Source organism: Telopea speciosissima, chromosome 8, assembly GCF_018873765.1.
Source record: "Telopea speciosissima isolate NSW1024214 ecotype Mountain lineage chromosome 8, Tspe_v1, whole genome shotgun sequence".
In the NCBI taxonomy this organism is placed as follows: Eukaryota; Viridiplantae; Streptophyta; class Magnoliopsida; order Proteales; family Proteaceae; genus Telopea; species Telopea speciosissima.
Window position 1 is genome coordinate 13,849,301 of NC_057923.1, and position 26,779 is coordinate 13,876,079.

General features: G+C 38.7%; 1 protein-coding gene, 1 non-coding gene and 1 pseudogene across 2 annotated transcripts; 1 reads left to right on the forward strand and 2 right to left on the reverse strand.

Moving 5' to 3' along the window:
* Nucleotides 1–978: 978 nt before the first annotated feature.
* LOC122670754 lies at nt 979–1,593 on the forward strand (annotated as a pseudogene).
* Nucleotides 1,594–2,404: 811 nt separating this feature from the next.
* On the reverse strand, nt 2,405–2,476 carry TRNAD-GUC. The gene has a single exon. It is a non-coding gene; the product is annotated as a tRNA-Asp (tRNA).
* A 7,199-nt stretch (nt 2,477–9,675) lies between these two features.
* On the reverse strand, nt 9,676–10,788 carry LOC122672047 (ethylene-responsive transcription factor ESR2-like). The gene has a single exon (XM_043869555.1). It carries the CDS (start codon nt 10,786–10,788, stop codon nt 9,676–9,678), a length of 1,113 nt encoding a protein of 370 aa, XP_043725490.1.
* Between the last annotated feature and the right edge of the window lie 15,991 nt (nt 10,789–26,779).

The following is a 26,779-nucleotide window of genomic DNA, read 5'->3' on the forward strand; positions in this document are numbered from 1 at the left end:
ATTCTGCAAAATAACAATTTTAGGTATCTAGGATAATCATCAGTAAGGAAGTTGATATAGAAAATGATGTCTTACAAAGGATTAAAATAGGATGGATGAAGTAGATAGGTGCATTCGAAGTGTTATGTAATCGACGATCCCTATAAAACTTAAAGGAAAATTTTACAAGACAACCATAAGACTGACTATAATATATGATGCAGAGAGTTAAGAAATGTCATATAGATAAGCTAAGCATAACGGAAATGAGGATGTTGAGATGGATGAGTTGCAAAACTAGAAAGGATAAAATAAAGAATGATAATATTAAAGCTACTTTGGGAATAACCCCGATTCAAGATAAGCTACGAGAAAGCCGTCTAAGGTGGCATGGCCATGTTCAAATGAGGCATTCAGATGCTCCAATTCAGAGGAGTGACTTGATTCAGATTTAAAGCTCTAAAAGAATTAGGGGCAGGCCTAAAATGATCGTAAGAGAAGTGGTGAGGAAAGACATACATGGTTTAGGTCTTGTAACCCTACGGAGCCCCCTATAATGCACCTAATATTCCTCGTATCCCCCTAAGCGGCTCAATATTCCACGTAGCACCCTTGCTTTACCCCTCTAATGCCATTTAAGTCCACACAAGATATTAAATACTATAAAATGACCAAACTATCATTTCTTCTATTTTTTCTAAAATTTGAAAAGACCTAATTGCCCTGACCTATTTACTAAAATTTGAAAAGACTAAAATGTCCTCATCTTCTCCAAATCATCCTTCTTTTATACCCTTCACCACCACCACCGCCACTATTCTTATATTCTCGCGGATCGAGTTCATTCGGTGCCCTGTAACTATAAATAAAACGGTAAACTCCGATCCGCAAAAACAGTATTCGAATTAGAAATCAAAAATCGAAACCAAACTCGCATCACTATTCAATCCAAGAGAAGTTTTTTTTTTGTTCTAAAGTTTCAGAAACAGTAGTAGATCAAGAAATGGAGGGCGGAAAGACAAAGGGAGCCGGAGGCAGTAGAGGCGGTGAGAGAGAGAAGGCAGTAACGAAGTCTATTAAGGCAGGTCTGCAATTTCCGGTGGGTCGTGTTGCGCGTTTCTTGAAGAAAGGTCGTTACGCTCAGCGACTTGGGACTGGTGCTCCTATCTATCTCGCATCAGTTCTTGAGTATCTCGCCGCTGAGGTACATTCAATCCATTGTTTTTTTTCTTCATTTTATTCTTATTGTACTAATTTTTGTTTATGGATGAATAGGTTCTGGAATTGGCTGGGAATGCAGCGAGAGATAACATGAAGTCAAGAATCATACCAAGGCATGTGCAGTTGGCAGTGAGGAACGATGATGAGTTGGGAAGATGTTTGATGGTGTCACCATTGCTACCGGTGGTGTTCTCCCTAACATCCACGCTGTTTTGTTGCGTAAGAAGACGGAGAAGAGCGACAATGCTTCTCAATCCAAATCTCCAAAGAAAACTGCTGCTTGAAAGGATTTACAAAGCTTTTCACTAACATCGTAGATATTAGGCTGTGTAATCTTCCAGAAATGTCTTTATTTTGTTAAATGGAATGGAAATTTTGACTTTATCTTTGGCCCATTTTCTGATTTCAAAAGGGTTTCATCAAATTCGGTTCTCGCGTATATATCTACCAAGGAAAAAGGCTTGAAAATGCATTCCTCTTTCGATCCAGAAATTTTCAATTCTGAAAATGGATTCCTCTTTCTATCGAAATAGGGTTAACATGCAAGATGAATCCTTAATAGAACTTTCACAAATGGTGTGGCTGGTTTGATGTGTAGGTTTTTTTATTACAACATTTGAACTGTAGATCAGGTGTTACCTTGGTGATCTGAGCTTCCCTGAGATGATCTAGCCTGCGAAAACGCCATAAATTTCACCTTGGTAAGATCGTATGAATATCATCTGCATTTGCCGAAGACTGTTGGTATTCTTCAGAGCTTCGTCCATTGCAGCTCGAGCTCCTTCCAGGGCTGGTGGTGGTGGAGATGGGTATATAAAAGAATATGTTGATTTGGGAAGATGACGGCATTTTAGTCTTTTCAAATTTTAGCAAATAGGTTAGGGCAATTGAGTCTTTTTAAATTTTAGAAAAGAAAGAAGAAAGGATAGTTTGGTCATTTCATAACATTTAATACCTGGTGTGGACTTAAATGGTATTAGGGGGGCAAAGCAGAAGTGGTACGTGGAATATTGAACCACTTAAGGGGATACGAGGAATATTGGGTGCAGTATAGGGGTACTTTACCCTTAATTAATTATATTATCTGAAAAGCTCAAAAAAATGCAAAATACGAGGAATATTGGGTGCAGTATAGGGGTACTTTACCCTTAATTAATTATATTATCTGAAAATCTCAAAAAATATGCAAAAAATAAAAATAAAACGCCGTTGCCGGGGATCGAACCCGGGTCACCCGCGTGACAGGCGGGAATACTTACCACTATACTACAACGACTACGACACTAGTATTGCATTCATTTATTTATTCAATCAGGATATATCAGTGCATGGCACAAATTATGAAACAAGAGATCAAAGATGAAATCACGATCGAGCAAGGTTCAAAATCCAGGTATCGGATTCGGTATCGATCATTGCCAAAATCTTTTCGAATTGGGATTGGATCGATACAAATCGGCCAAGATTGGTCAAAAAACCCCCCATAATCATTTTTTCATTGATCGGGTCATGTATCGACCAAAGTTGGTGGATGTTTTTATCTCGGGGTTGGATCGGTCGATATTATCTAGATCAGATCGATCAATATCGGTTAAGATAATATAAAAAATAAAAAAATATTCAATCGGACCGGTCAAGGATCGGATCGGATCAACCGATCCAAAGAACGATCCATTCAAACCTTGTTGTATTGGTCTAATCTCAGGATCGGCCTCGACTGATACCGATCCAATCCGAGATTCAGAATCATGCGACCGAGTACCACCTCTTCTCTAAGGGTGTAAATGAATAGCCGAAATCCGTTTAGCACTATCCGAATCCGTCCGAAAGCTAAATGGTTGCGGATACAAATAGGCTATAGCTATCCGAAAAGCTATATTTACATGTAAATGGATAAAATATCCGGTCCGTATCCGTTTAGTACTATCTGAATCCGTCCGATAGCTAATCGGATGCGGATGCGGATATAGCACTATTCGAGCCGAATCCGATCCGTTTACAACCTTGCTCTTCTCGGATTGAGCTCCTCTCTTTGGAGGGCATCGCCCAACGCCCTCCAAAACATCTAACGGCTGGACTGTGATGAACTAATGACACATCCCAGCATGTGGCACGATAAGCCAACGGAATGTGATATAATTCAGCTGTTGAATGCTCATTGGACAAAGAAAATTATCATGTCAAGTACTTAATGCGGTCAAGTGTGCATCGTGCAATTGGACACCACCCATGTACGTATAATGGGTCCCATCGTGTACACATGGACGATGCCCAACCGCACGATGCACACTTGACCGCGTCAAATATTCAACGCGATAACGATCCCATGGGACAATGCCTTCCACGGGGAGGAGCCGAATCCCCTCTTCTCCGGCCGTCCAATCTCTCTCTCTCCCCATCAATCAAATATGACAGCAGCATTAATGATTTTATGTACAAAAGAAATGAATGAGGGAAATATGAAGAAGAAGAAGAAGAAGAAGGAGGCGGCGGACATGAGAGATTCTGCAAATCGTCAGTAGCGCTATCAAAATCGTATCCTTTCCTATCCTGCCGCCAATTGAGAAATTAGTTTTACGTTTCTTTCTCCAAAGGCACAATACCACCTACCAATCCACACCAAACGTCTATTCCCCGTCTCATCATTTTTTTTTTAATTTAAAATTTTTCTCAATTTATAACCGTTTGGTTATAATCAAATTTCCAAACACATCGAATAATGTGTACCGGCGGGTCACCCTCTGGCCTGGCGTCTTGCTTGCTGTCTTGAATCCACCTTCATCAATATTGCAGGAATACTTTTGCCTTTTTCTTCATTCATATTGATGGCGGGTCACCCCAGAAACTGATACGAATACGGATCGGCGGATCGGCGGATCGGCATTATATCGGATAATTTTGTCAAATGACACTCCACTTGATGCCCCTTGCACTCTCCTATTGGGCCATTGGCCCCTCAGCCCAAAAAAATATTTTCTCTTATTTTTATAGTAAATTACGAAAAAGGGTAAGTTACAACCGATCGAAACAGTTTGGACCAAATATCTATTGGTTTAGTTTTGGGTTGGGGTTTTATAGATCCAATAGAAATTGAAATCAAATTAGACTAAACCGAACCTAATAAAAAACTGAGACCAAACCGATTGTAATCCGATTAGAAACTGAAAGCTTGATAATAAAAAGGAAATTCCATTGATTTTTTTATGCATACATGTAAAATCAAAATTAGGTCAGATGGAACCCAATAGTAACCCAATTACAAAACGAAACAAAAAAATTGATGAGAAATTTGATTGAAACCAAAACTTTCAAATGGTTTGATTCCAAATTGACCATAATAGTAGACCAAAACCAATTCAACCCAACTCAAACCAAACCAATCGATTGACACTCTTACCCATAGAGAAAATTACTATCACACGCATATATCTGTTAATAAATAATTATTTAAGGGAAAACGCTGGGTATGCAAGTATGCAACTGTCTCTCTCTTCCTCCAAACACTTCGAATAATGCGGTGCAGTTCAGAATCATTAAACCCCATTTAACATAGTTGCATCTGTCCAGAGTCTTCTATCCAAATTAAAAAAAAAAAAAAAAATTCTATCCAAAGTCTAGACTCTAGATCAAGGTAACAAAACATAGGGGCGTTGTTCTCAGTGTCACAGCACAGACTATGCCAAGGCTCAAGGGGGTGGGCATAATGATCATCTTACCCCCTGAGTGGCAGACCCATGTGTCTAGGCGCAGCCTACGCTGCGACCCAAAGAACATTCTCCTTAAAACATAATATTGGCCTATTGGGTTACCTGTATCGGATACTAGGATAAATTTGTTGTATTGGCCATTGGGTCGATTCCAGATTATAATTACTTTTCACCCCTTCCCCAAAAAATACCCATTTGGCCAACTTAAAAAAAATTCCCCTTTTGACCAATAGAATTGATTTGCATTGATATATTGCTCATACAATCATGTTTTTAGTCCATGGTATCGGATTGGGTATTGGTCATCTTCAGCATGGATCAATCGGTACCAAACAAGTTTGTCCCTAGTTTTCCATTAAAAAGAATTGGGATTTTTTACTGTTTAACCCTTGATTTGTACTAGTTTACCAATATGGTATCTAGAACCCTAGTACAGAGTATTTTTTTGGAATTGGGAGCTTTTTATATATATTTTGTATAGAAGGGGTGGGTGGATCGAACCAGGGAGGGGATAAGGTACCAGTCAAGAGACTCGAACTCGAAACCTCCTGGATAGCATGGGCATGAAATGCATCACGGCTCACCAACTGAGCTAGACAATTGTTGATTATATTGTTTTATTCTTCAGATGGCATGAGAGAAATTGTGTTGTTTTTAAGTCACATAAGTCCAACACATTACACCTAAAACTAAGTTCACCTTGGCAAAATAGTCGTATTCATGGACAACTGGTGCCATTTACCTTTCTCATACCCCCTCACAGATCCAGTCCAACCAAATCCAACAGCTGATCAGGTTATTGACATCACAGATAGAAATTTCTTGCACTCCATTGCCGAGGGAGGCTGGCTAGGCTGCTTGTTGCTTTGTTAGTGTTTCTTATGATTATGTTATACTAGGTCCTGCCTTTGAAGCTGAAGCAAAAGCCTCTCTTTTTTTTCAGGAGATTCTCCCAGGAAGCAAATAAAGCCATTGAACAATGTGTCAAAGATGCTATCTCAAAGGGATACTTGGCTTCGAGTATCTAGAAGTTTGGACAGACTCTTCGGATCTGGCATTATGGTTAATCATCTCATCAGACAACAGATTTGCCTTGGACTATTTTTGTTTTGCTCTATGATATTAAATGCTTACTGGATCGGTGTAAATCAATTGTAATTTAAAAGGTAGGTAGTTTTAGCACATAATTTTACTAACTCAACTAGGATTATTAAACTGGACAAATTCCACTCCTTGGTTGTTCGATCTTTGTAAGATCGACTCCTTGCGTTTTTCCTGCACCTTTAATTGAACTTATTTCTACCAAAAAAAAAAAAACTAGGACTACTAAACTTTTTGGCCTTTTTTGTTGAAAGTAATTATGATGTTTAACTATTTTCTTTTTAATACTATTTTTTATTTACAAAAAAAAAAAACTAAAATAAAATTTAGATCAAAGGCTTAAAATTTTTTAAAATGACTAATTTGGTGGCCAACCAATTTGCATAAATTTTTTTAACGAGAAATTTGAGTAGATTGTTGATTCCTGTAAAAGTGTAAAACTAAGAGGTTTTTTTTTATAACACTCCAAGAAACACATTTTTTCTTTTTTTTTTTGGTTTTAAGAAACGGAAAAACAACCAAACTAGTGTTCGATAAACATGTTTTGTTTCTATTGTTTTTTGAAACATAAATAACAATTTATGTGCGAGAGAATAAGTTTGAAGAAAGAAACAAGTATGACTTGTTTTTTCTGTTACTTGAAACAAAAAAACTGAAACTGTGCTCGATAAAATAGGGGGGTTCGTTTGCAATAAGAAGAAACTCAGCACCATTGTCATACTCAAGATCCTTCAGCGGCATCTAAGGAGGTCAACAAATATTCGTAAATTCGTATTCGATCCGCATTTGTATCTGTTTAGGAGAATCCGGATCCATCTGAAACTAATTGGATATGATAATCCCCCTATCCGATCGATTATTATCGATATCCGATTTGTTTAGCAATTCGACAGTAATAAAATATCTGAAATATATCTTTGTGTCCGTCTATCCTTTTAAATTACCTTATTAAATTTTGTTATCTTATTTTTATAATTTTATAAGTTAAGATAATGTGATTCTTTTTTAAGATTTTCTATTAATTTATATATATTGTTTTATGTAATGTGATACATGGAATCACATGTCTATGTGAGAAAATCAAAGACTAAGAAGAGTAAAAGAAAAGGTAGTTGTTGAGCTCTCAAGTCTCAACCTTAACCCTCATCAAAAAAACGGTAAAGATGTCAACAGATAGTCGAAAATTCGTATTCGATCTGAGTTCATATCCATTTAAGAGAATCCATATTCAAAAAATACTGTCCGAAAACTATCTGAATCCGTCTAAACATAATTAGATACAAATATGATAATGCCACTATCCAACCGAATTCGATCTGTTTACATCCTTAGCAGCATCCTCAACCTTCAACGCCTGCTCTACGGTAAAAAGAAATTCTGCGTCATTGTCATCATCATCTTCAAGCTCCTCTAGTGGCATCCTCAAGCTCCAGCACCTACAACTTGCCTATTGCTTTCTTCCTCCGTTCTCTTTCGTCATCTACCACCACTGCAAGAATCCAGAAGGGCCCCTTGTGATTTGTTATCAGAGCTCTAAACCCTCTTCTATTTCTCCATTGAAGGCAATATATTGTAGAAACGAAGTTGTTCATTTGACTGATTGTCGCCGTTCGTCCTCCCTTGGTATCCAAACTCTTTCGACGTTTTCTCTGTTTTTCTCCGTTTCTTTCTTGACCCTTTACAAAATCACTATAACTCTATAAAGAAACACCCCCACAAGTGATTTAGGTTTTCCATACGTACTATCTTTTCTTCTTCTCTTCCTCTGCTCGGATTTTTGTCCGGGCTTAAAGTGTGTTTAAGATCTCATTTGGTTTTTGGTCTACCTCCACTTCTTAACTACTCTGCAAATTTTTATTTTTGGACTGTGCGGTCTAGTGTAAGATAAAAGACGTTAGATCCCCATGAATGATACTTTTTTTTTTTTGGTGGATTCACATCTTAGTCTCGCAAGTGTGGAAGAAGAAGAGGAGGAAGCAGAAGAGTTCTTACCCCACAATTTTTTCCGTTTCCAGAACGGGTTTACCAAACACCCCAAAAACTGTTACATAAACAGAAAAAACTTTTTCTGCTGTTTTTCAACACAGAAATAGCAGAAAGGTTATCGGACACGGATTCTGTGTGTTGGGTGATTCCGTATCAACATAGGTCAATTTTGATACCTAGTCGATCTTCTATCGGTAAAACAGTGCAGAACAAGGAAAAAACTGTGGAAAACAAAATCCATATTTTATATTTTTTTCAAAATCAAGGGCAAATCTAGCTGATCGAAGCTAATTTGTGTATTATTGATTTCCAAGATGATCGATCCCAAACCAATACCTTTTTTTTTTTGTGCATTGGTATTTGGTAAGCATCCACATGTATGTCTAGATTAAGACCAAAAAATAAACGTAAAGATAGATGTTTCAAATATGTAATGAAAGAAGGTTTTGTCTTGTGCATGCAAGACAATTTTGCCGGTAACCACCCCTTGGTTGTCTATGATTTGTAACTCAGATCCCTTGCGGTTTACACGCTGAATAAATGCGTTGAAGTTATACCAAAAAAATAAGGACCGGGTTTTTCTCTACAGATGGTTAATGGGATCCCATTCATCGCAGGCAGGGAGGGTATCGAAAGGATATTTTAAAACATATAAAAATCCTAAGAAGGGTTTGCAAACCATAAGAAGGTGGGTGAACAGTACTCTCTGGATGGAGGGAAACTAAGTAAAAAAATATATATAAATATACTAAAAGATAAGAAATATAGTGGGAAAAAAAGGATCATGGGCTACTTTGCAAATTCTACATTTCTATATATTAAGCCTCCCTTCTCCAGGGGGGCAGGAGCCCCGGAACTCAGCTGTGCCAAGTAGATGTAGCTGTGAGAGATCAATCAATGGGGGTCCCCAGAAGATCAAGATGGGTCCGGTACATGATTGGAGACTTTAGAAAATCTATCATCATTAGTACCCACCACATTTTTTCAAACTTTGCTTTGAGGAATTCCTCCTTTCCGCCTTGCCTCCTCGGATAATGAACCATACAGCCCAACTCGAACAGTTGTCCTCAAATCTTCTATTCTTCCTATTCATTCTTCATACTAGAAAGGCTAAAAGGAAATATACCTTTCTAGGAAAAGAGTCCCCAGGTCAACTCAGTCTCTGTCTATTTAATTGATTGGTACGTCTGTGTGTGTGTTGTGTGTGTGTGTGTGTGTGTGTGTGTGAGAGAGAGAGAGAGAGAGAGAGAGAGTAATAGGCTATTTACTATTTAGTACTTGCAGACTCCCAATTCAAGTGTGAAAATTTCAAGACCCATGAAGATGAATAGCAAACTTGCCAATATATTAGTCAAGATTCAAGTGTAAAGCCCATAAATCATGACAATTTTAGCAAGCAAGTAGTGGGTTTGGGTAGAAAGCAAGAACAATCGATCTTCTTTTTCTTCTTCTTCACAAGGATCATTCCATTCTAAGAGTATGAATAAGTACCAAAATAAAACTGAAGTCAACAAAAACTAAGTAGAGAACTGTAACGACGAGAGATTACTACAGGACAAACACATGTAAGAAAAAAGTCTAAAAAAAGATATACTAAATCCAAAGCCAAAGTACATAATTGACTTCCTCTGTTTCAAAAACACCCTCCCTCTTATATGGTGTGGAACAAATCGATGATCTATCAGGTGTTTTGCAACTTTGCAGCAAAGATATGGAGAAGCTCTGGGTTCTGCATTAAATCTTGTAGCATTTCTTCAGACATGAGTGGGTTTTCCACAGCTGCTTCTTTCTCAATATTGTAGGATTGGGAACCAGAATAAGGAGCTTCTAGTGCATTTTGACATTCTAAATAGAGACTGAAATGGTCACTTTCAATCTGCTTCTCCAAATCCTCCACCATTGCCCCATCCACAGACATTCCATAGTTTTGGTACAGAGGAGCAGAAGGGTTATTAATGTTAGAATGAGCAGAACCAGATTTGGGTAAGAATCCATTAACGACCTCCTCTAATAGACCAGAATGAGAAGACTCTGTAGGAAAGAAATCCATAATTTCAGAAGTGGGTGCAGTGGAAGAAGCTCTATGAACTTCCATGTGGGGTTGATTCATAGAAGAGCCCTTCAAGGATAAATGGTGAGGGAAGTAGTTGCCGAAACAAGTAGAAGTGTCGATAGGAGGATTAGAAGCAAAAGAACAAGAACCAAAAGAAGGAGAGATGGCGAAGTAGGGTTTGGGTTCGGGTGTTACAACAGAGTTCGAAGAAGAAAGTAAGTCATGGAGACTCACATTGGAAGAGGAGGAGGAGGAGGAGGAGGAGTTGGGTTTAGGAAGCCCTTGCTCCCAATCAGAGAAACCCACGTGTCGGTGGTCGTTGTTAAGGTTCTTGTTTGACGGTGGAGATGGGATAGGGAAATCAAAAGAAGAGGAGAAGAGTTGGGGGTGATGATGAGGTGGGGAATTAGGGTAGACGAAGTTGGTGCGAGCTTTTTGGCCTCTCATGGTACGAGCAGCACAATCGTAAGCATAAGCAGCTTCTTCTGCAGTGTCGAAGGTACCCAACCATCGCCTCTCTTTGGATTGTGGGTCCCTTATCTCCGCTGCATATCGACCCCACGGCCGCCGCCGAACTCCCCGGTATTTCATATTCCCACCACCGCCGCTACTTCCACTACTACTCTCCTTAATGCATCTTTTGTTGTTGCATTTCTTTTGCTGCAGTTCCGTGCATATGTCTTTTGGGTCCGATTCTGACAAGTGTGAGAAACCATTGAGTCGCCTCAGAGCTTCTTCCATGGCAGCTGACCTTCCAAAATTTCTAGACATGTAGAGAGAGAGAGAGAGAGAGAGATAAGAGGAAGTGAGACTGGTAGGCATATTTATAGAGAGAATGAAGCAGGAAGAGAAAGAATTTTGAAAATATTCTTCCATAACGATTAAGATTTCTAATGGCCCAACTGTCTTTCTTTAGAGGGCTGTGATCTGATGATGGTCAGTATCTTTCTCTCTCTCTCTCTTTCTCTCTGTGTGAGTGTAATTTTTGGTGATTGAAAAGGCCAGCAAAAGGCCAGCTAAGATAAGAAACTCGGCTATTTCCGAGATAAAAAATGGGGGTTATTGTTTATAGATGGTAGAGCCTGATTGATGTAGATTGAGATTTAATGAGATAAAGGGTTATTTTTGAAAATATTTCTTGCATCGAAAATAATAATTTTTTTTTGAAGGGGAGGGGGGGGTATCTCAGTGCTATCTCATACTCATCTTGTGGAGCTTTTGAACCCATCTCCATCCAACATGTAATAAATAACACAGATTTTCAATTATTAAGCGGAGCCCGAGCCCAGAGAAAAGGGGAAAAAAGAGAGAGAGAGATGAGGAGAAGGGTAATTTACTTCTGGGGAGTTGAAGAAGAACAAGTCTGGACGACCTCTGGGGTCTGCGTGATTATCATTCTGAATGATTACACTGGCGGCGCTCAGAAATTGTTTCTCCTTGTTTGGGTTTTCTCTGTTTCTTCATTTAAAATTTTCTTTCTAAAACTTTTTTGTTTAGGTATCCTTGAAAATATTTTCTACATGTCCCTTGATGATACAAATTGTTACGCACAGCACAGTCATAGAGTGTATAGGTTTTCTTTGGGTTCACATGGAGTTGTCTGTTGTAGGGGTTTGTAGGGATTTATTAGGGTAGGGTAGGGTAGGGTAGGGAGGGAGAGATGGAGTCTCACACTCACCATTCATGCATGCACAGCGAGCATGCATTGAGCATAAAAGGATTAAGTACTACGTAGCCACACTGTACATATGGAAGTATGGAACTAACCCAACGACTCTCTGCTCTACTAACCATTAACCAAGCACCCCCTTGCCTCTTATTTGTGTTGTAACTCCTCGTTGGTATCAAGGTTTAAGGGTGTGTCGATCCGGGGTTGACCTGGTGGGTCGCTATTTTCTTGGGAAAATTGCATCGGGAGATTGTTCATGCCTCTTTAACGACATTAAATCCATATTTACTTGCTTTCTAAGAAATAGAGCTCATTGGTATCATATTGAGCCCTTGTGGGTCTTCTCTTGCTTTCTTGTGGGGTCTTGATGGTATCAGCCGATAGGCCCTTGACAACTGCACCCAAAAAAAAAATAAAAAATTTAAGGGTGTCAATCCGTCAATTCAGTTTCAATCGGGTTGAATCCTATTAGTGTGTTATTAAACCAATTTGCATCCAAATTATTGAAGAAGTTTTTGGTTTTGATTAATCTCAGTTTGATCCGATTTCTAATTGATAATAAATTAGGGTTAGGGTTTCACTTTATTAGAAGAGAAACACACAATGTGAGAATCTTGATTACTTGAGATTACAAGCCCAACATGTAAACTTTTGATCAACCCCTTCTCTAACGACACCGTAGAATTCTTGTTAGGTTTCCTTTGAGGAAATTCCACATTCCAAAATGAGGGATTGCAATGGATGTCCTTGGAGAATTCTTGTCAAGTTTCCATTGAGGAAGTCACACACTCCAAAACGAAAGATTGCGATGAATGTCCTTGGAGATACCTGCACACGGAAGATAGAGAGCCGCAGAGTTAGAGAGCACGCCCTTTGGGATGAGTTCGGTTCCTCTGCACGTATCAACAGGTAACCAACCACATGTCCTATTTTTGCCATTTATAAGGGGAGGATGGATTTTTATGGAAACAAAATTAAAATGTGATTGACTCATAGATGAACATTCAACTGTTGGTACGTGCAGATGATCCATTCTCCTCCAGGACGGCTGCTCATATAAATAGGGGGAATCGCCTAAGGTTCCAAACCCTAATGGGTGGGCCCATGGTGGCCCCCCTTTATTTGGAAGCGCGTGTTGGGACAAACCCAATACTATAACACATATCAATTTTTTTCTTATCAGTTTGTTCGGCTACAATCATATTCGATCTGGTCTGCTTTTGGTTTTATATGTATACATAAGAAATGAGCATTTTTCTTGAGTTTTCAATTTGTTATCGAGATATTATTGGTTTGATCTTAGTTTTTATCGAATCCATAGGATTCCATTTTTAGTTCCAATCAATGCATTTGATCGGTCCAATTTTACTGTTGATTTGATCCTAATTGAACCGGTTGGTTCAATTGTTTAGAAGATTGAACTTTGACACATTTTTCAGGTTATAGGTATCGATCATATCGATCATTGTGGATATCAATACCACTATAATATGGGTTTGTATCAAGTATATATAAATTAAGTGGATCACATTCACCGTGGGATAGGAGAGAATAGGAATGGATAGCGAGAGGATATTTTGAAATATGCCAAAACCCTAGCATGAGTTTATATATGAATCCTAAGATGATGGGTGAACCGTCCTCTATGGGCGGAGGAAAACTTTATCCTAAATTAGAATGATTCACTTTTAAAACAATACTCTCAATTCTATCATTACCATACTGATATAGAATACACCATGATTCATGGTTGCTATGTCATGATCTATAATTCTATACGGTGGTAATGGCATTGGGCAGAGAACACTTGCTCTCGTACCCATTATAGTTTCATTTCATGATCATGATAAGGTTGATATGATATGAATTGATGTGACCATCAACATGAAGTAATGAGAGACTTAAAAAATTTATAATAATAAAGAGAGGCGAGGAGGAGGAGGAGGAGGAGGAGGAGGAGAAGAAGAAGAAGACGAAGGAACATAAATGGCGGTGGCGAAGCCCCGAGGAGGATTGGTTTGATGTTGGTGAGTTTAATGTTAAGATGGCTGAGACAGCAAAAGTCCATAGCAAAGAGAGGAGGGAGAGAGAGGCAGACCATTGCAACTAGATTTTGACGACAAGAAAAATCCTGTGACAGGAGAGTAGGCAGCTTTTCACGGCCGCAGAGGTGGAGAAGCTCTGGTGGATTATTAATGAATTAAGTTATCAATGATATTCCTTTCCTTTCTCTCTTTGTTTATTATTACCTGGAATTACAGCAATGGAAATAAATGGAATGTCTTTATGTCTCATCTGTCATTCCGCAGTATCTTTGTACTTAAAACTCTCTACTCATGAATGCTACTATATAAAACTGTGAAAAAGGAAAATGATCTACAAATACTCTCAATTGACTTTAAAACTTTTGTGTGAGAGTTGCTATTTCATACAATCATACTTGCAAGTTGAGTTGGAAGTTGGAACCATGGTTTATTTATGTTATTGGTATCCATGGTTCTAAGTATCGGTGTGTAGTAGGCGATATGTATCGATTTTGTTAGTCATCGATATCGCAATATTGTAAGCATGGTACGAACAAGGGTAAAATGATCGAAAAACTCATTTTTAAAAAAGATTTAGGAATAATTTTGTTCAATCCAATCAATCCAGGCCGATACTGTATTGATATCATATCTGTTTTGCAGGTTACTGATATCCGTTTTGATACCGTGCACTAAAATCATGTTGGTATCAAATCCATGATCTTAGTTATGGTATCGGATTGGGTATCAGTCACTTTCGAACCTGATATAATACTAACACAAACTCGTTATGGGTCAGCCCATATCAGACAATTTTGTCCTTGTTTATCCTAAAATTGGGTTTTTTGACTATTTTACCCTTAATATCAATTCGGCATGAAATCAAATCGGTGATTAGTGATACCAATACGGATCACCGATATGAGTGATCCAATACTTATACCTCAAACCATGATCAGATCGGTTGATATGGTGGATCCTTATTGGCCATGATCAATATCAATACAATATTTATACGTATGGTATGTATCAACAAATAGGGTGGTTTTTTTTTAAATTTTGGCCTATTCAAATCAATATCAATCGATATGTTGGTACAGTCTATGACCAATACTGGATTTGATACCTTGAACTAAATCCCTCCATCCCATGTATGTCCATGACCTAGATTTAAGCACATGTTAGATTTCAGAGTTTAATTAAATGTCAATGTATTGACATGCATCTCATGTATGTCCATGCATGTATACTAATACTATAGACAAGTCTAGCACTCTCACTAATCCAGGTGAAACAAACAGTTTTAGATTAAAACAATCAAAGAAATGGGTAGTTCAGATTTATCTTGTGGTTTTTGGAAACGTCACTCTTTTGTTATAGGGATAACTATTTTATTTATTTTCCTATATATGATATGGGCAAGACATCTCTACTTGGTCACATGGTCTTTACATAAGTGGTTGGGTCAATGAGGCAACACATCTGGGTATCTTCCCCAGCGTAGAGGCAGTATGTTATGGTACCCTGTAAGAAAGCATAGGAAACACCACCGAGTAGGGATTTTTTTCCCATATGATTTATTCAATCATTATTATTAAAAAAATATTTTGTCTAAACTTAAATCAACAAGTGAGTTCATGATTCACTCTCATTAATTAAAACATGGATTTAGGGATTGGGACATATCGATTCAAGTAGTCAACCAATGATTGTCCAAGACCGATCTGATTTTAAAAGGTGATAAAGGGTTGCAAGATTTTGATTTGAAAAAAGATTGCAATCAAATTCTCATAAGATCACTAAAATACCATCCCACCCGGTTGCGTAGTGCGCTATGTCAAAATGCTCAAGGGTGCAACAGTCATTTCGTACACCCTTGTGTCAAGGCATAGGGATCACGTGTCTAATACGACCAGGTGACAATCTTTCTCCCTACTTTTATAAAATTTTTGAAAATTTTGAGAAATCACTTGCAAGTTGCAATGCAGTTCCAAAACTTGTTGTTTGGGGTAGAAGCGGAGTCACCTGACTCACAAGTTAGTTATACAAAATGGAATGTTGGTTTTTTCCCTCCATATTTGGGGGATCTAGAGTAAGAACAAAAGGATAGATGATCAATAATAATCACTATACACACCTGCATGAAAAACTCAAAATGTGATCAGTTTATAAAAATCTGACGGTTAAGAAGCAATACAATGAACTGATCAAACAGCTAAGTTGCTATAGTCCCAAGTACCAAGAAAATTCACATGATAGGGGGAATTCTTGTAGTCACGTTAATTGCAGACGTACATTTGGGGGTGGGGGGAGGATTCCTGGGTTCATTCCAATTTGAACTAATGGAGTTTCCTTGACATTTCGATATATAGAAGTCTATTATGATTCTATCTTTCAATCTATCTCTCTACACACACTTCAAAGACCTGGAACCTAGTTCCTACCTCTGGACTCTGGTCCTCTACTACATCAAATAAAGCCAGAGGCCAGCCATGGACATGGAGGAGAGAGTTCAAAAGAAGTATAGGGTTTTCTCTCTCTCTTTATGTGCCTGTGTGTCTGGGTTTCTTTGTTGCACAGGCGCACGCGGAGTTACGGATGAACCAGTTGCAGGCTATCTACCGGCAATTCCAATTCGAAACAATTTCAATCATCCGAAAGTGCACAGACAAAAGCATAAAAATCTATAGGGAAAGGCAAACCCTACTTCTTCCCTACACTCTATCTCTCTACCCATAAAAAAGTTTTGCCTTTTGGGGGTTGTTACCAGGACTCTAGTCTACCCAGAAAGGATTACTGTCTTAAAGTGAGATGGAAGGCACGGTATAGTATATTACATTGGGGCTACAAAATTCTGGGAAGGTTTGACAAATCAAATACAGAGTCAAAAGGGCTAAGTCATTTAGTCATGGGTTGTGTGAGTGATCTTGTGAGATGTGAGAGTCTAATTCTCTGCTCTGTAGAGGAGATTTTTCATGGCCCAATCTCCCCTCTGTGTGAAAGCTGTAGTAGTAGTACTGTTGTTAATAGCTTATAGGGTAGTATGTGGGGAAGAGCTAGTATATCTTTTGACATGACCCAGTATCAATGACTGTCGGACCCTCTCTCTCTCTCTCTCTCCACAATAATTTTGGGGAGGAAAAAATGAGACAAATTCTTTTGTTTCTGTGTTTCTTTATGGATATTCTTGATGAACAATTAATACTTTAATACAATAACAATGAAGTTAAACTAGGCTATTGGATAGAAGGGCTTACTCTTTTTTTCAGTAATGAAGGCTAGCTTCAAGGTCTTCCTTCAGGTTTCAGGGCTTTATTTTTTCTCCACTCTGCAATATCCAACCTTTTTCAGAATGTTGAAAAGAGGAATACAGATATGTTGAGGGTGTTTGTAACTGCCCAGCACTGTACTTGGGACTTGGAGTACTATTACCATACGTCTTCCCTATAGGCTTTGCATAGATAGACTGATATGACATATGAGAGAGAGAGAGAGAGAGAGAGAGAAGGGTTGGCAGAGATGGTACAGTAATGAGCCTTTAAAGGGCTTAATTTCCCAGGTCCGGCCCAGGAAATGGAACGGGGTGGGTTTGGTCTGGTCTTGGTCGAGTGTTGAAGCTTGAGGTCGTCCACTCGTCCCGTCCCCTGCTTTATTTGAGACTTTCTACATACACCATGTAGGCATGTACTGGGAAACAAAAAGTTGGGTTATGATTTATTCTATTCATGCAAGTTCTTCAGGAATAACTACAAGGTTAAGGTTAGTTCCAAAGATGTTAAGAACAATTGCAGGAATTGAACTTAATAATTTACCAGAAAAAGTTTTTTGAAATAACCAACTAAGAAATTATAGAATCGGGTGGGCCAAAGGAAAACAACAAAAAAATAAAAAGATGGGGAAGTATGGATACTAGTAGGTACAATCGTGTTACACGATGGCAAGAGAGTCAGAGACCAAGCATACATGCATTTAATTTTATTCTTTTGTATGGGTTTAGAGTTAATATAAAGTTTAGATAGAGTTGAGGGTTTGAGGGGGTAGAGAGGTCTGTCAAATTCCTCTGCAACTGTAAGCATGCAATTAAGGAAATGTAAAGCACGCATGGGGGACAAAGAAGTCGATGGAGTTATGAACACCTGCAACCCAGATTTCAACAACACTATTATATCTTCAACTAATAAGCCTCTCACACACACACACACACACACACACACACACGCATCCCCAACAAGCCACCCCAATCCAAAAGGCCAAAACTCCCCAGTAAGAAAGAAAGGCAATAAAAATCTCTCTTCACTTAATTACTTCTTTATACTTTTCTTTTTGGTAAACTTCTTTATACTACCATATCCATATCTTTTATGTGTGTGTTATCTGTCTTAAAATAAATTATCATCCTAATAAATAAAGTATCTCCTAGATCTCCAGATCCCTCAATGCCTATAATAAGAGGGGGAGACCCCACCAGGACAGAGTGTTCGGGCAGGGGTAGGTAAGGGTGTCAATCTCGAACCGTAATCGTATATTGAAATCGAAACCGTTCGTGTAAAATCGTATCAAATCGCACCATTGCAAAAATGATACGGTACAGAATGGTCAAACGGTATTGACCACGGTATGGTACGGTAATGGTTTTTACAGTCATACCGTCGGTATGTATCGAAACCGTACCGTTTTATCGTAACCGTACCATTTTGGGGTGTAAACATGTAAAAATGAAACCGTACCATTTTCGTACCATATGCATATCATTTTTATATTATATATATATATACCGTTTTCATATACATACCGTTTATAAAAATCAAATTTATACCATTTTTTGTACCGTACAAAAACCATTTTCATACCGTACCAAAACCGTATTGTGTATATACCGTTTTCATACCATATCAAAATCATACCATAGCGGTACGATTGCGGTATTGAAAATAGGATTCTTAAATGGTACGGTACGATATCGATATTGGGTACCGTACCAAAATCGTACCGTATTATCGAAACCGTACCGTTTGACAGGCCTAGGGGTAGGGTGGTTATTGTGCCCCCTTTATTACAAGCATTGGGGAACCAGGTGGGCAGAGATTTGGAGGGAACAAAGATTCCTAATGAGGTGCATCAAAATGTTACCATACACAAGAGGACAACAAGATCATTTCATATGAGGAGGAGAGTGATAAACACGGAGGTGCTAGCGTGTCCTAGGGTTCTAGTAGCTTAGAGAACCTTTTCCCATAATAAGATTATGGAAAAATGAATGCTAACCTGTCGCTGGGCGCGGTGTGTACCTGAGTCTAGACACAACTAAGCGTGAAAAGACCAGTGCACCCCTGGAAAGGCGGAAAGGACTAGGGATCCGCTTAGGGCTGCAACAAGGTCAGGTTGGGCCGGACTATTTAAAACCCTAGCCCAACTCTGACTCAGGGCCTAGAAAATCCAACCCTAACCTGCCCTTAGGGTTGGGCCAGGTTGACCCTAGTTAATTGGCCTTGAGCTTGGAGTGGGGGAAGGGAGAGATGCATGGACTAGAGTACTAGATTGAGTTGGGCTAGGTTGAGGAGAAAATTATCAATTCTACATAAAATAACACTATAATAAAATATATTATCACTTATTATTATTATTTTTTTTGGTAAGACATATTATCATTTATTATCACTATAATATATGTTGAAGGTATGATGTTTTGTATTCAGTTGCTTGCGTTGTGGGCTGATTCCGAAAGGCCGTAGTGCTCGACGGAAATGGTCCACCATGCGTGTTATTTTTGTTATTGGGTCCTCGACCAACTAGTGAGTCCATGAGGGGGTGGGGGGGCGGCAACCCTAAGGAAATTATTTTTAGGGTTATATGAATATTTTTAGTAAGACTGTACCTATATAGGTTTCACAATAAATTCGTAATGAGGATTCATTCTTTGTAATCTAAGAGAAGTGTGAGGACGAGCGACTATAAGTCTATTCTCCATTGATAATGAAGCGGATCTCATCTTACCGTGCACGTAGACAATATTGTCAAACCACGTAAATCCTTACATTGTGTGATTTTTTTTTTTTTACGATTTCTGTTCTTTTTTGTATTATTTTAGGTTTTCGTTTCGGTAGTTTACCAATTGAAAATCAAAGCATTCTAAAACCAAAAAAAAATCCAAAACTAATACTTTTTGGTGTACAAGGAAATGTTCATGGACATACAAGGAGATGCATGAAAAGATAAATGGGGGTATTAGATTGATTTTGAGGCTGAAATTTTATACATGGTCAATATTCTAGATCATTCCCTATGTATGCAACCGTTAGATTTGCTATATCACTCACTCTCCCACCTGGTAATAGTAAAATACCTATAAAAAAAGAGATTATGTCCCACAATACCATTTGGGAACAACTTTTACTTTTACTATATATTTAGAGAAAAGTTTTTTGTGGAAGAGTGTATCAAACACGCTCAGACACAGTAAGAGTAAAAATGACTGTCCCACCCCTATGAAAGACAGGAATCCTACCTTCCAATATGCTTATGTATGTGTGCTCATTGACCCCATGAGTGTGCACGGGCCACGCTCCCCCACAGAGATGACTCCCCCTATATATTCTATTAGTTCAAAATTAATTAATTATTGAGTTGATATGGAGATAAGGTAACCCAAGTATGAAAGCAAACTCTTATCTTTTTGTCTAACATTTGTCTCTCCCCCCTCTACAAACTAAGAGTGGGTTTTTCCAACTCACAGAAGGCACCACCTTGTCCCTGACCCTCTTGTCTTCCCCCAATCTCTTTAATCCTTACCTCTTTCTGATTCCTTACAAACCCTATAAAAGAACTTAGAAAGATAAGATGGCCTGCCAAATCTAGCTCTCTCATCACTGATCATCCATCCCCCCAATGCCCCATCCCCAACAAAAGAGAGGGAGTCAAAGTCCCACCAAAAGACAAATAAAAGAGTCCAAAAATCCTTTCAATTCTAGCCCTCCTGTTTTTTTTTCTTAATTTCCACCCACAATTTTAACCCTAACCTAATTACTACTGTTCTAAGCCCGTGACCTCTACTTCTAATGTCTCCACCAGTCTCTGAGTAGTCAGATCAGTTGGTTTGTATTGTATCTGTATTTGTACACACCATCCCCAAAATACGTATCAGATGACAAAAATACGTATCTCTTCCGTATAAAAAATTTCTATCACAGTCACAGTCACAGTCTTATAAGTAAAATTGAGAAAGAATATCTTTACAGAATCACAATGAAAGAGAGAGAGCCTACTATTAAATACTTTGTCGGTTTAGCCCCTCTCCATCTCCAATAAGCATTAAGACACGTTGCTTTCAAATGGATTCATGGTCAGCATATTTGCTTCCCAAAATCTACCACCAATCATGTGCCACGTGTGTACGTGTTTACCACGTGATGAAAAAATCATTGATCTCTTCTGGTCCCCACACCCTATGCTGCTAACCTGAGCTTTGCTTAGCTGGCTGGAGATTCTCCAGCTGTAAACAAATGAGGAAGTAGCTAGGTTTTGTGAAAATGAATATGGGCTTTGACTTCGAATTGGTAAAACTTTCACTTCCCACCACCACAAGCAGTTAATAATTATTATCATGTCTGCTAATTAATAACCGTAACTAACCAGTCTTCTTCTATTATAAATAACAATTGCCTTTAGTTTAATATAAATAATTTATAAGGGTATTATAATGACTTTGTTTGACTAATAAATCGATTAGGGTTTTCTCACATTCTTGCCATGATGATAGTATGAGAGGCAGGCCCAATGGGTCTAGATCTGGGCCTGGGCCTGTATTTTCAAGACTGTAGAAATTTTAGGGGGGTTTGGTTCTATACAGTAGATGCTAGGGGTGCAACCTTGAATCGGGCTTGGCTGGGTGTTTTAAACCTCAGCACATCCTTGTTGGGGGTTCTATGTCTTATATTCCGTCGCTTGCACAAGTGGGCTGATTCTGAAGGGTCGTTAAGAGGCCGTAGGGTTTCTCTATATTTGTAGCCAAGGTTCTTTCTCTTTATGCAATCTGAAAGAGGTGTGAGGACGAGTGGCTGTAACCCTATTTTTCATTGATAGTAAAATAGATCATGAGATAACCATGTAAAGTGATTGCGTGATTGTTGTTTGTGATTTCATTCTTTTCTGCATCGTTTTAGGTTCTCAATTTTCTACAAGAACAACTTAACAAGTTAACGTAGCCAAGCTTGAGGTCTTCAAGGATGTATTAGATCAGGCCTAGCCATGCCAGGCTTAATCCAACCCAACCCAACCCTGATTGGATCGGGGTGGGCCGGGTTGGCCCTTGTTAACCTTGGCAGCCCCTAATTTTTGCTATTGGATGGCTAGACAGGGTTGGGGTTCGTGGCCCTGATTACCCCATTGCTTTTTTAACTGTATGTATGATATAATAGTGTATAATTGTTTATTATATATACATTATATAATTAATATACAATTATACATTTATATATGTTCATAAATATAGGATCAAGCTGGGTCGGGCTAGGTTCAGAATGAAGCCTCAACCAAGGCCCAGTCCGACCCTACACCAAATCTAGAAATCTCAACCCCAGCCCAGTCCAGACCTTGTCGGGCTCAAGACAGGTTCGGAATCACCAGACAAAACTTGCAACTTTAGTAGATGCTTTACGTACATAATTTTTTTTTATGTGAAAATAAAATTACAATATTGACATCGATCAAATTTTTTAGCACAAATAAAGTGGTAAACTTCTACTATGCGATTTATAACAATAATAAATTTTAGGGAAAATGATGGTCACGTTGTGCTCTCTCAAACTATCTCTCCTCCCTAACATGTGGGTCCCTTGTATATGTGCCCCCTTCTGGGCTCCCATTGGGTCCCATCGGCTTGGCATGGGAGATTGCATATCCCACACCAGAAACTTATTTTCCTTCCAAGGCACTACAATTAGATAGGTAGCCCACGGTGGAGTTGGAACAACCAATATATGATAAGCAGGATCTTTATCTCCTCCAGTTCCCCAGTTCCTCTAACATAAGGGGCTGAAATGACCACCCTACCCCTGCCCAAACACTCTGCCCGGGTGGCATCCACCACCCCCTATTAGAGGAACTGGGGAACTGGAGGAGATAATTTTCCATGATAAGAACTGCTTACCATTTCCACAACCGTAAGGGAAAATCTGCACGTCACATTCCAACCCATATCATATGGGCCTGTGGTAGTCCATTAAGGGCAAATTCAGGGTTCCACCACCCATGGAACCCATTGGAATCCATGAAAGTTTCAAGTTGGTATACTAAAGTATATCAAGCAAAAAGAAAGTAAAAGAATTTTTGGGGACCATTACCAATACAATTAGGTGTGCCACGTGTACAACACGGAAGGGGACGAGAGCATCATACGTGTTGCCACTTCTAATTTACTCTAATTGCTTCATATGATGGAAGCAATTCATGAGGTAGGGGGAGGCAAGGGTGGCAAGTTGATCCCACCAAGTGGGAATATTCAACATTAATACTAACAAGACAAATAAGATTGAGAAAACTGGTATGATATGATATGATATGATATGATATCTAAGAAAGAACTGATACGATACAATACGATACGATATGATATGATATGATGTGATAGGCAATCCACACCCACACGACCACGAGACAGTTTTGGCCACCTCTGACATGAGAGAAGCACAAGGGTCCCTCCCTAGCCCTTACCCACTCCCTCATCCTCTTGGTGGTATCAAAAGCTAAGCCATTGTATCTCTCTCAGATATGATTCAAAAGCTAAAACGGATAAAAAGGCAAATGTGATTGAGTTATAGTGGTGGTTGGAGCATTACCAAAAGCGATGGAAGCAGGTGGGATGTTAATGGTTTTGATCATCCCACTCGTGAGCCCATGACAAGGAGTGAAAGGGATAAAGAAGTCCAAAGTTTATACTTCTAAACTTTAAATTGAAGACAAACCCACAAAAGGAGACTCAATCCACAATAACATCAGAAACTCGATTGAGACTCTTTTGGACCAGCTGTTCCAAGTTTCAGTTTGAGACTTATTGCAACTGGAAATCTAGTCTCTCTTAGCTCTCAACTCTCAAGTCACTTCTCGGAGGTATAGAGATTGAATTCATAAGAGCCCTTTTGTGTTCATCTTAAAATGATCTTTTATTACAACTGTTTCATTACAACATCTTCATTTTGTTCATATCCTTCAACTCAGTAAGCAGGCCACTTGGATTGAGTAGTTTAATTTCATTTCCTGAACCACTGCAGGGTTGCTGCTATCTATATATGATCTATGTCAAAATCAGAAAATTCAAGGAAGTAGGTGGCCTTGTTTCAGAAGAAGGGTCCCTCACATATGATGGACCACTCCCCTTCTTGCTAATTTCTTACATTTACCATTTACTACTTACTTAATATTGATGTCTCAGCAGGCAACAACTAGAACATCTGAAGAAATAGCCATTCTTCAATCTTTAGGTTTTTTCATTTATTTCTCTCCTAAAAGAAGAAAGACAACACCTACAACTATTCCTCCTTTGTCCATCTTGTCATGGAACAATAACAGAGTAGTCAGGTTTAATTGCAGCAACTCTGATGCATACAAATGGTTACCTCAGTTTTAGGTTTTGGGCAGTCAATATCTCATTTTGAATTATATGGTTGCTTTCAGGTCCCTCAAAGATAGTGTTCGACTCCCTGCAGGAAGAGATTGCAATGGAGGGGGTAGTGACGGAGGAGATGACCTTTACCAAGGATTTGAGGGTCGAGATTCCAACGCAGACGGTAAAGGATACAGAGATGAGGACCAATGTAACAGAGTTGGTGACCCGAGCACCCACTCCAGGGCTCATGAGACAAACAAGTGCAAAGGCCAACTGCCTCTGCTCTCCAACAACACATGCTGGTTCATTTCGGTGCAGGCTCCACCGGTCACCTAGTCTCCAACGCACCAAAAGTGCCACTTTTCGTAAGTCCCCTCCGAAGGAAAACACCGGAAGCACGGTAGAGGCCCAGTAATATACTGTGTTATTGCTGTAACCTCTATATCTCTCATCAACTTTGGTGTTTATTTGGTTTGGGATTTTTTTACTTGTAGAATATTGTCTAAGCTGTAGTAATAACCAGTGTTGTCAAGAATTCAAAAGATCACAGAGAGATTAAACTCAATCGGCTTGGTTTGTAATTCCAAATCTTATTGGATTCATTCTGAATAATAAACATTTTGACTGCAGCGGATGATAATAAGGATTACCAAAAAAATGATAATCTAGAAAGGCATGTAAATGTAGTTCTGTTAGCTACATATTATTCCAGACTGCACAACAGAATAGAGAGTCCACCAAGCTTATCTTCTGGACCATAATTTAGTCAAATTAGGTGTGTAAATCATCTTATAGTACAGAGAAAGGACACTTATTGGATTGTGAATGATCACTTTTGGAATAATTTCTGGGGATATTACCGGTTCTTGCAAGCAGATATCAAGTTGTGGGGTAAAACTAACCAGCATAGGTACCACAGAAGTTTCAGGTGACTGAAAAAATGGATATTAATACTGAATCCAACCAAAGAGTAAATCGAAAAATGGAACATCAATTAATGAATGGAGATGGTGAGTATCTGTTGGAGGGTCCAACCCAAAACCTTGAGGCATTAGAACATAAACTAGATTTGCAATCAGCCCTGCATTTTTGAGAATAAGTAGGCAACATGAAGAACCAGCATGGAAATAGCAGAAACCAACAAAATCTGAGTGTACCAACTTCCTTGTTGGGAAGAAACATTGTCCTATGAGTTCAAAGACCAAACATACATATAAAGACGTAGATAGAACGGAAGAAAGAAAACATCTCAACAATACAATGTCATCAACACCGAGGGTTCTCCAATATATTTCCATAATCAGCATCTCTCTTCTATCAACTACTGTCACTCTCAAGTTCAAGTTACTCCAATATCAAGCTCATGGTTGTCTGTGGCAAATAACACACATCAATAGCAATTTGATTTGGTTTGCTTGAGGTTTATCTTATCTCGATTGGGCCTTTTATTTTATACTTTTCTTGGTTGTTCAAGCAGCTGTGTTTATCTTATCTTGATTGCTCTGTTTCTGTTCCAATTACTTTCTATTTCACTTTGATCAAAATCATTATCCCATCAAAGGTTCCATAACTGATTGAGAAAGCTAACCCTACCCTACAAATCATTTGAACGATCAATCAAAGGTGGTCAGGCCAGCTAAACAATCCAAAATTTCAGTCAGATCCAGCAGCTTTAATCCATGCCTCGGCAACTGGAGAAAAATCAAAACACCATGCTCCTAAGTCCTAACCTATTTCTTCCTAAGAATTACCTCATGTCTAAAGAGAATTTTATTACCAATGCCCAACTAAGGTAGAAATCTGATAGGGATTGGTTTTCACCCTTTTCCAATCTGACCCAATCACATAATTCCCAAGACCAAGAGAACCAGTTGACATGGCTTAGCAAGAGAATAAAAAAAGGTGGGAGGATCGGATGACAGTGTAAAGGAGAAGCAAACATAAAGGTCCAAAGCCAGTTTTCATGGTTTACAAATAAGACCACAAGAGGGAAACAAAAGATAAGCTCTAATCCTGATAAATATATTAGGCATATTGGAAAGCCATTGGAAAGCCATAAAGCCAAGCTGCCAAGACAGTCAGTCCTCAGAAGATATTTAAGAACATATCCTATTTTAAAAAGTATGGGTATTAAACTATTGTTCTTGAAGAATACTGAAGGAAGAGGGATTATTTTGTAAGGTTTACACACTTGTGTCACCTTCAGAAGTCTGAATAATTGCAGGCATAGCATTTTCATGGTCTCCTCTGACTTAGTTCATTGGATTTTAACCAGAAGTTTTACGACATTATTAACACCAATAAGCTGGAGAAAAGAAGGATATTAAGATCAATTAGATTCAAGAATTAAGGTATAGATTTCTAAACTGTGTAAAATTTAATGCCCGAAGAAGAAAACAGAGAAAGAAGCCAATATTGCATTTCACAAACATATAGGCC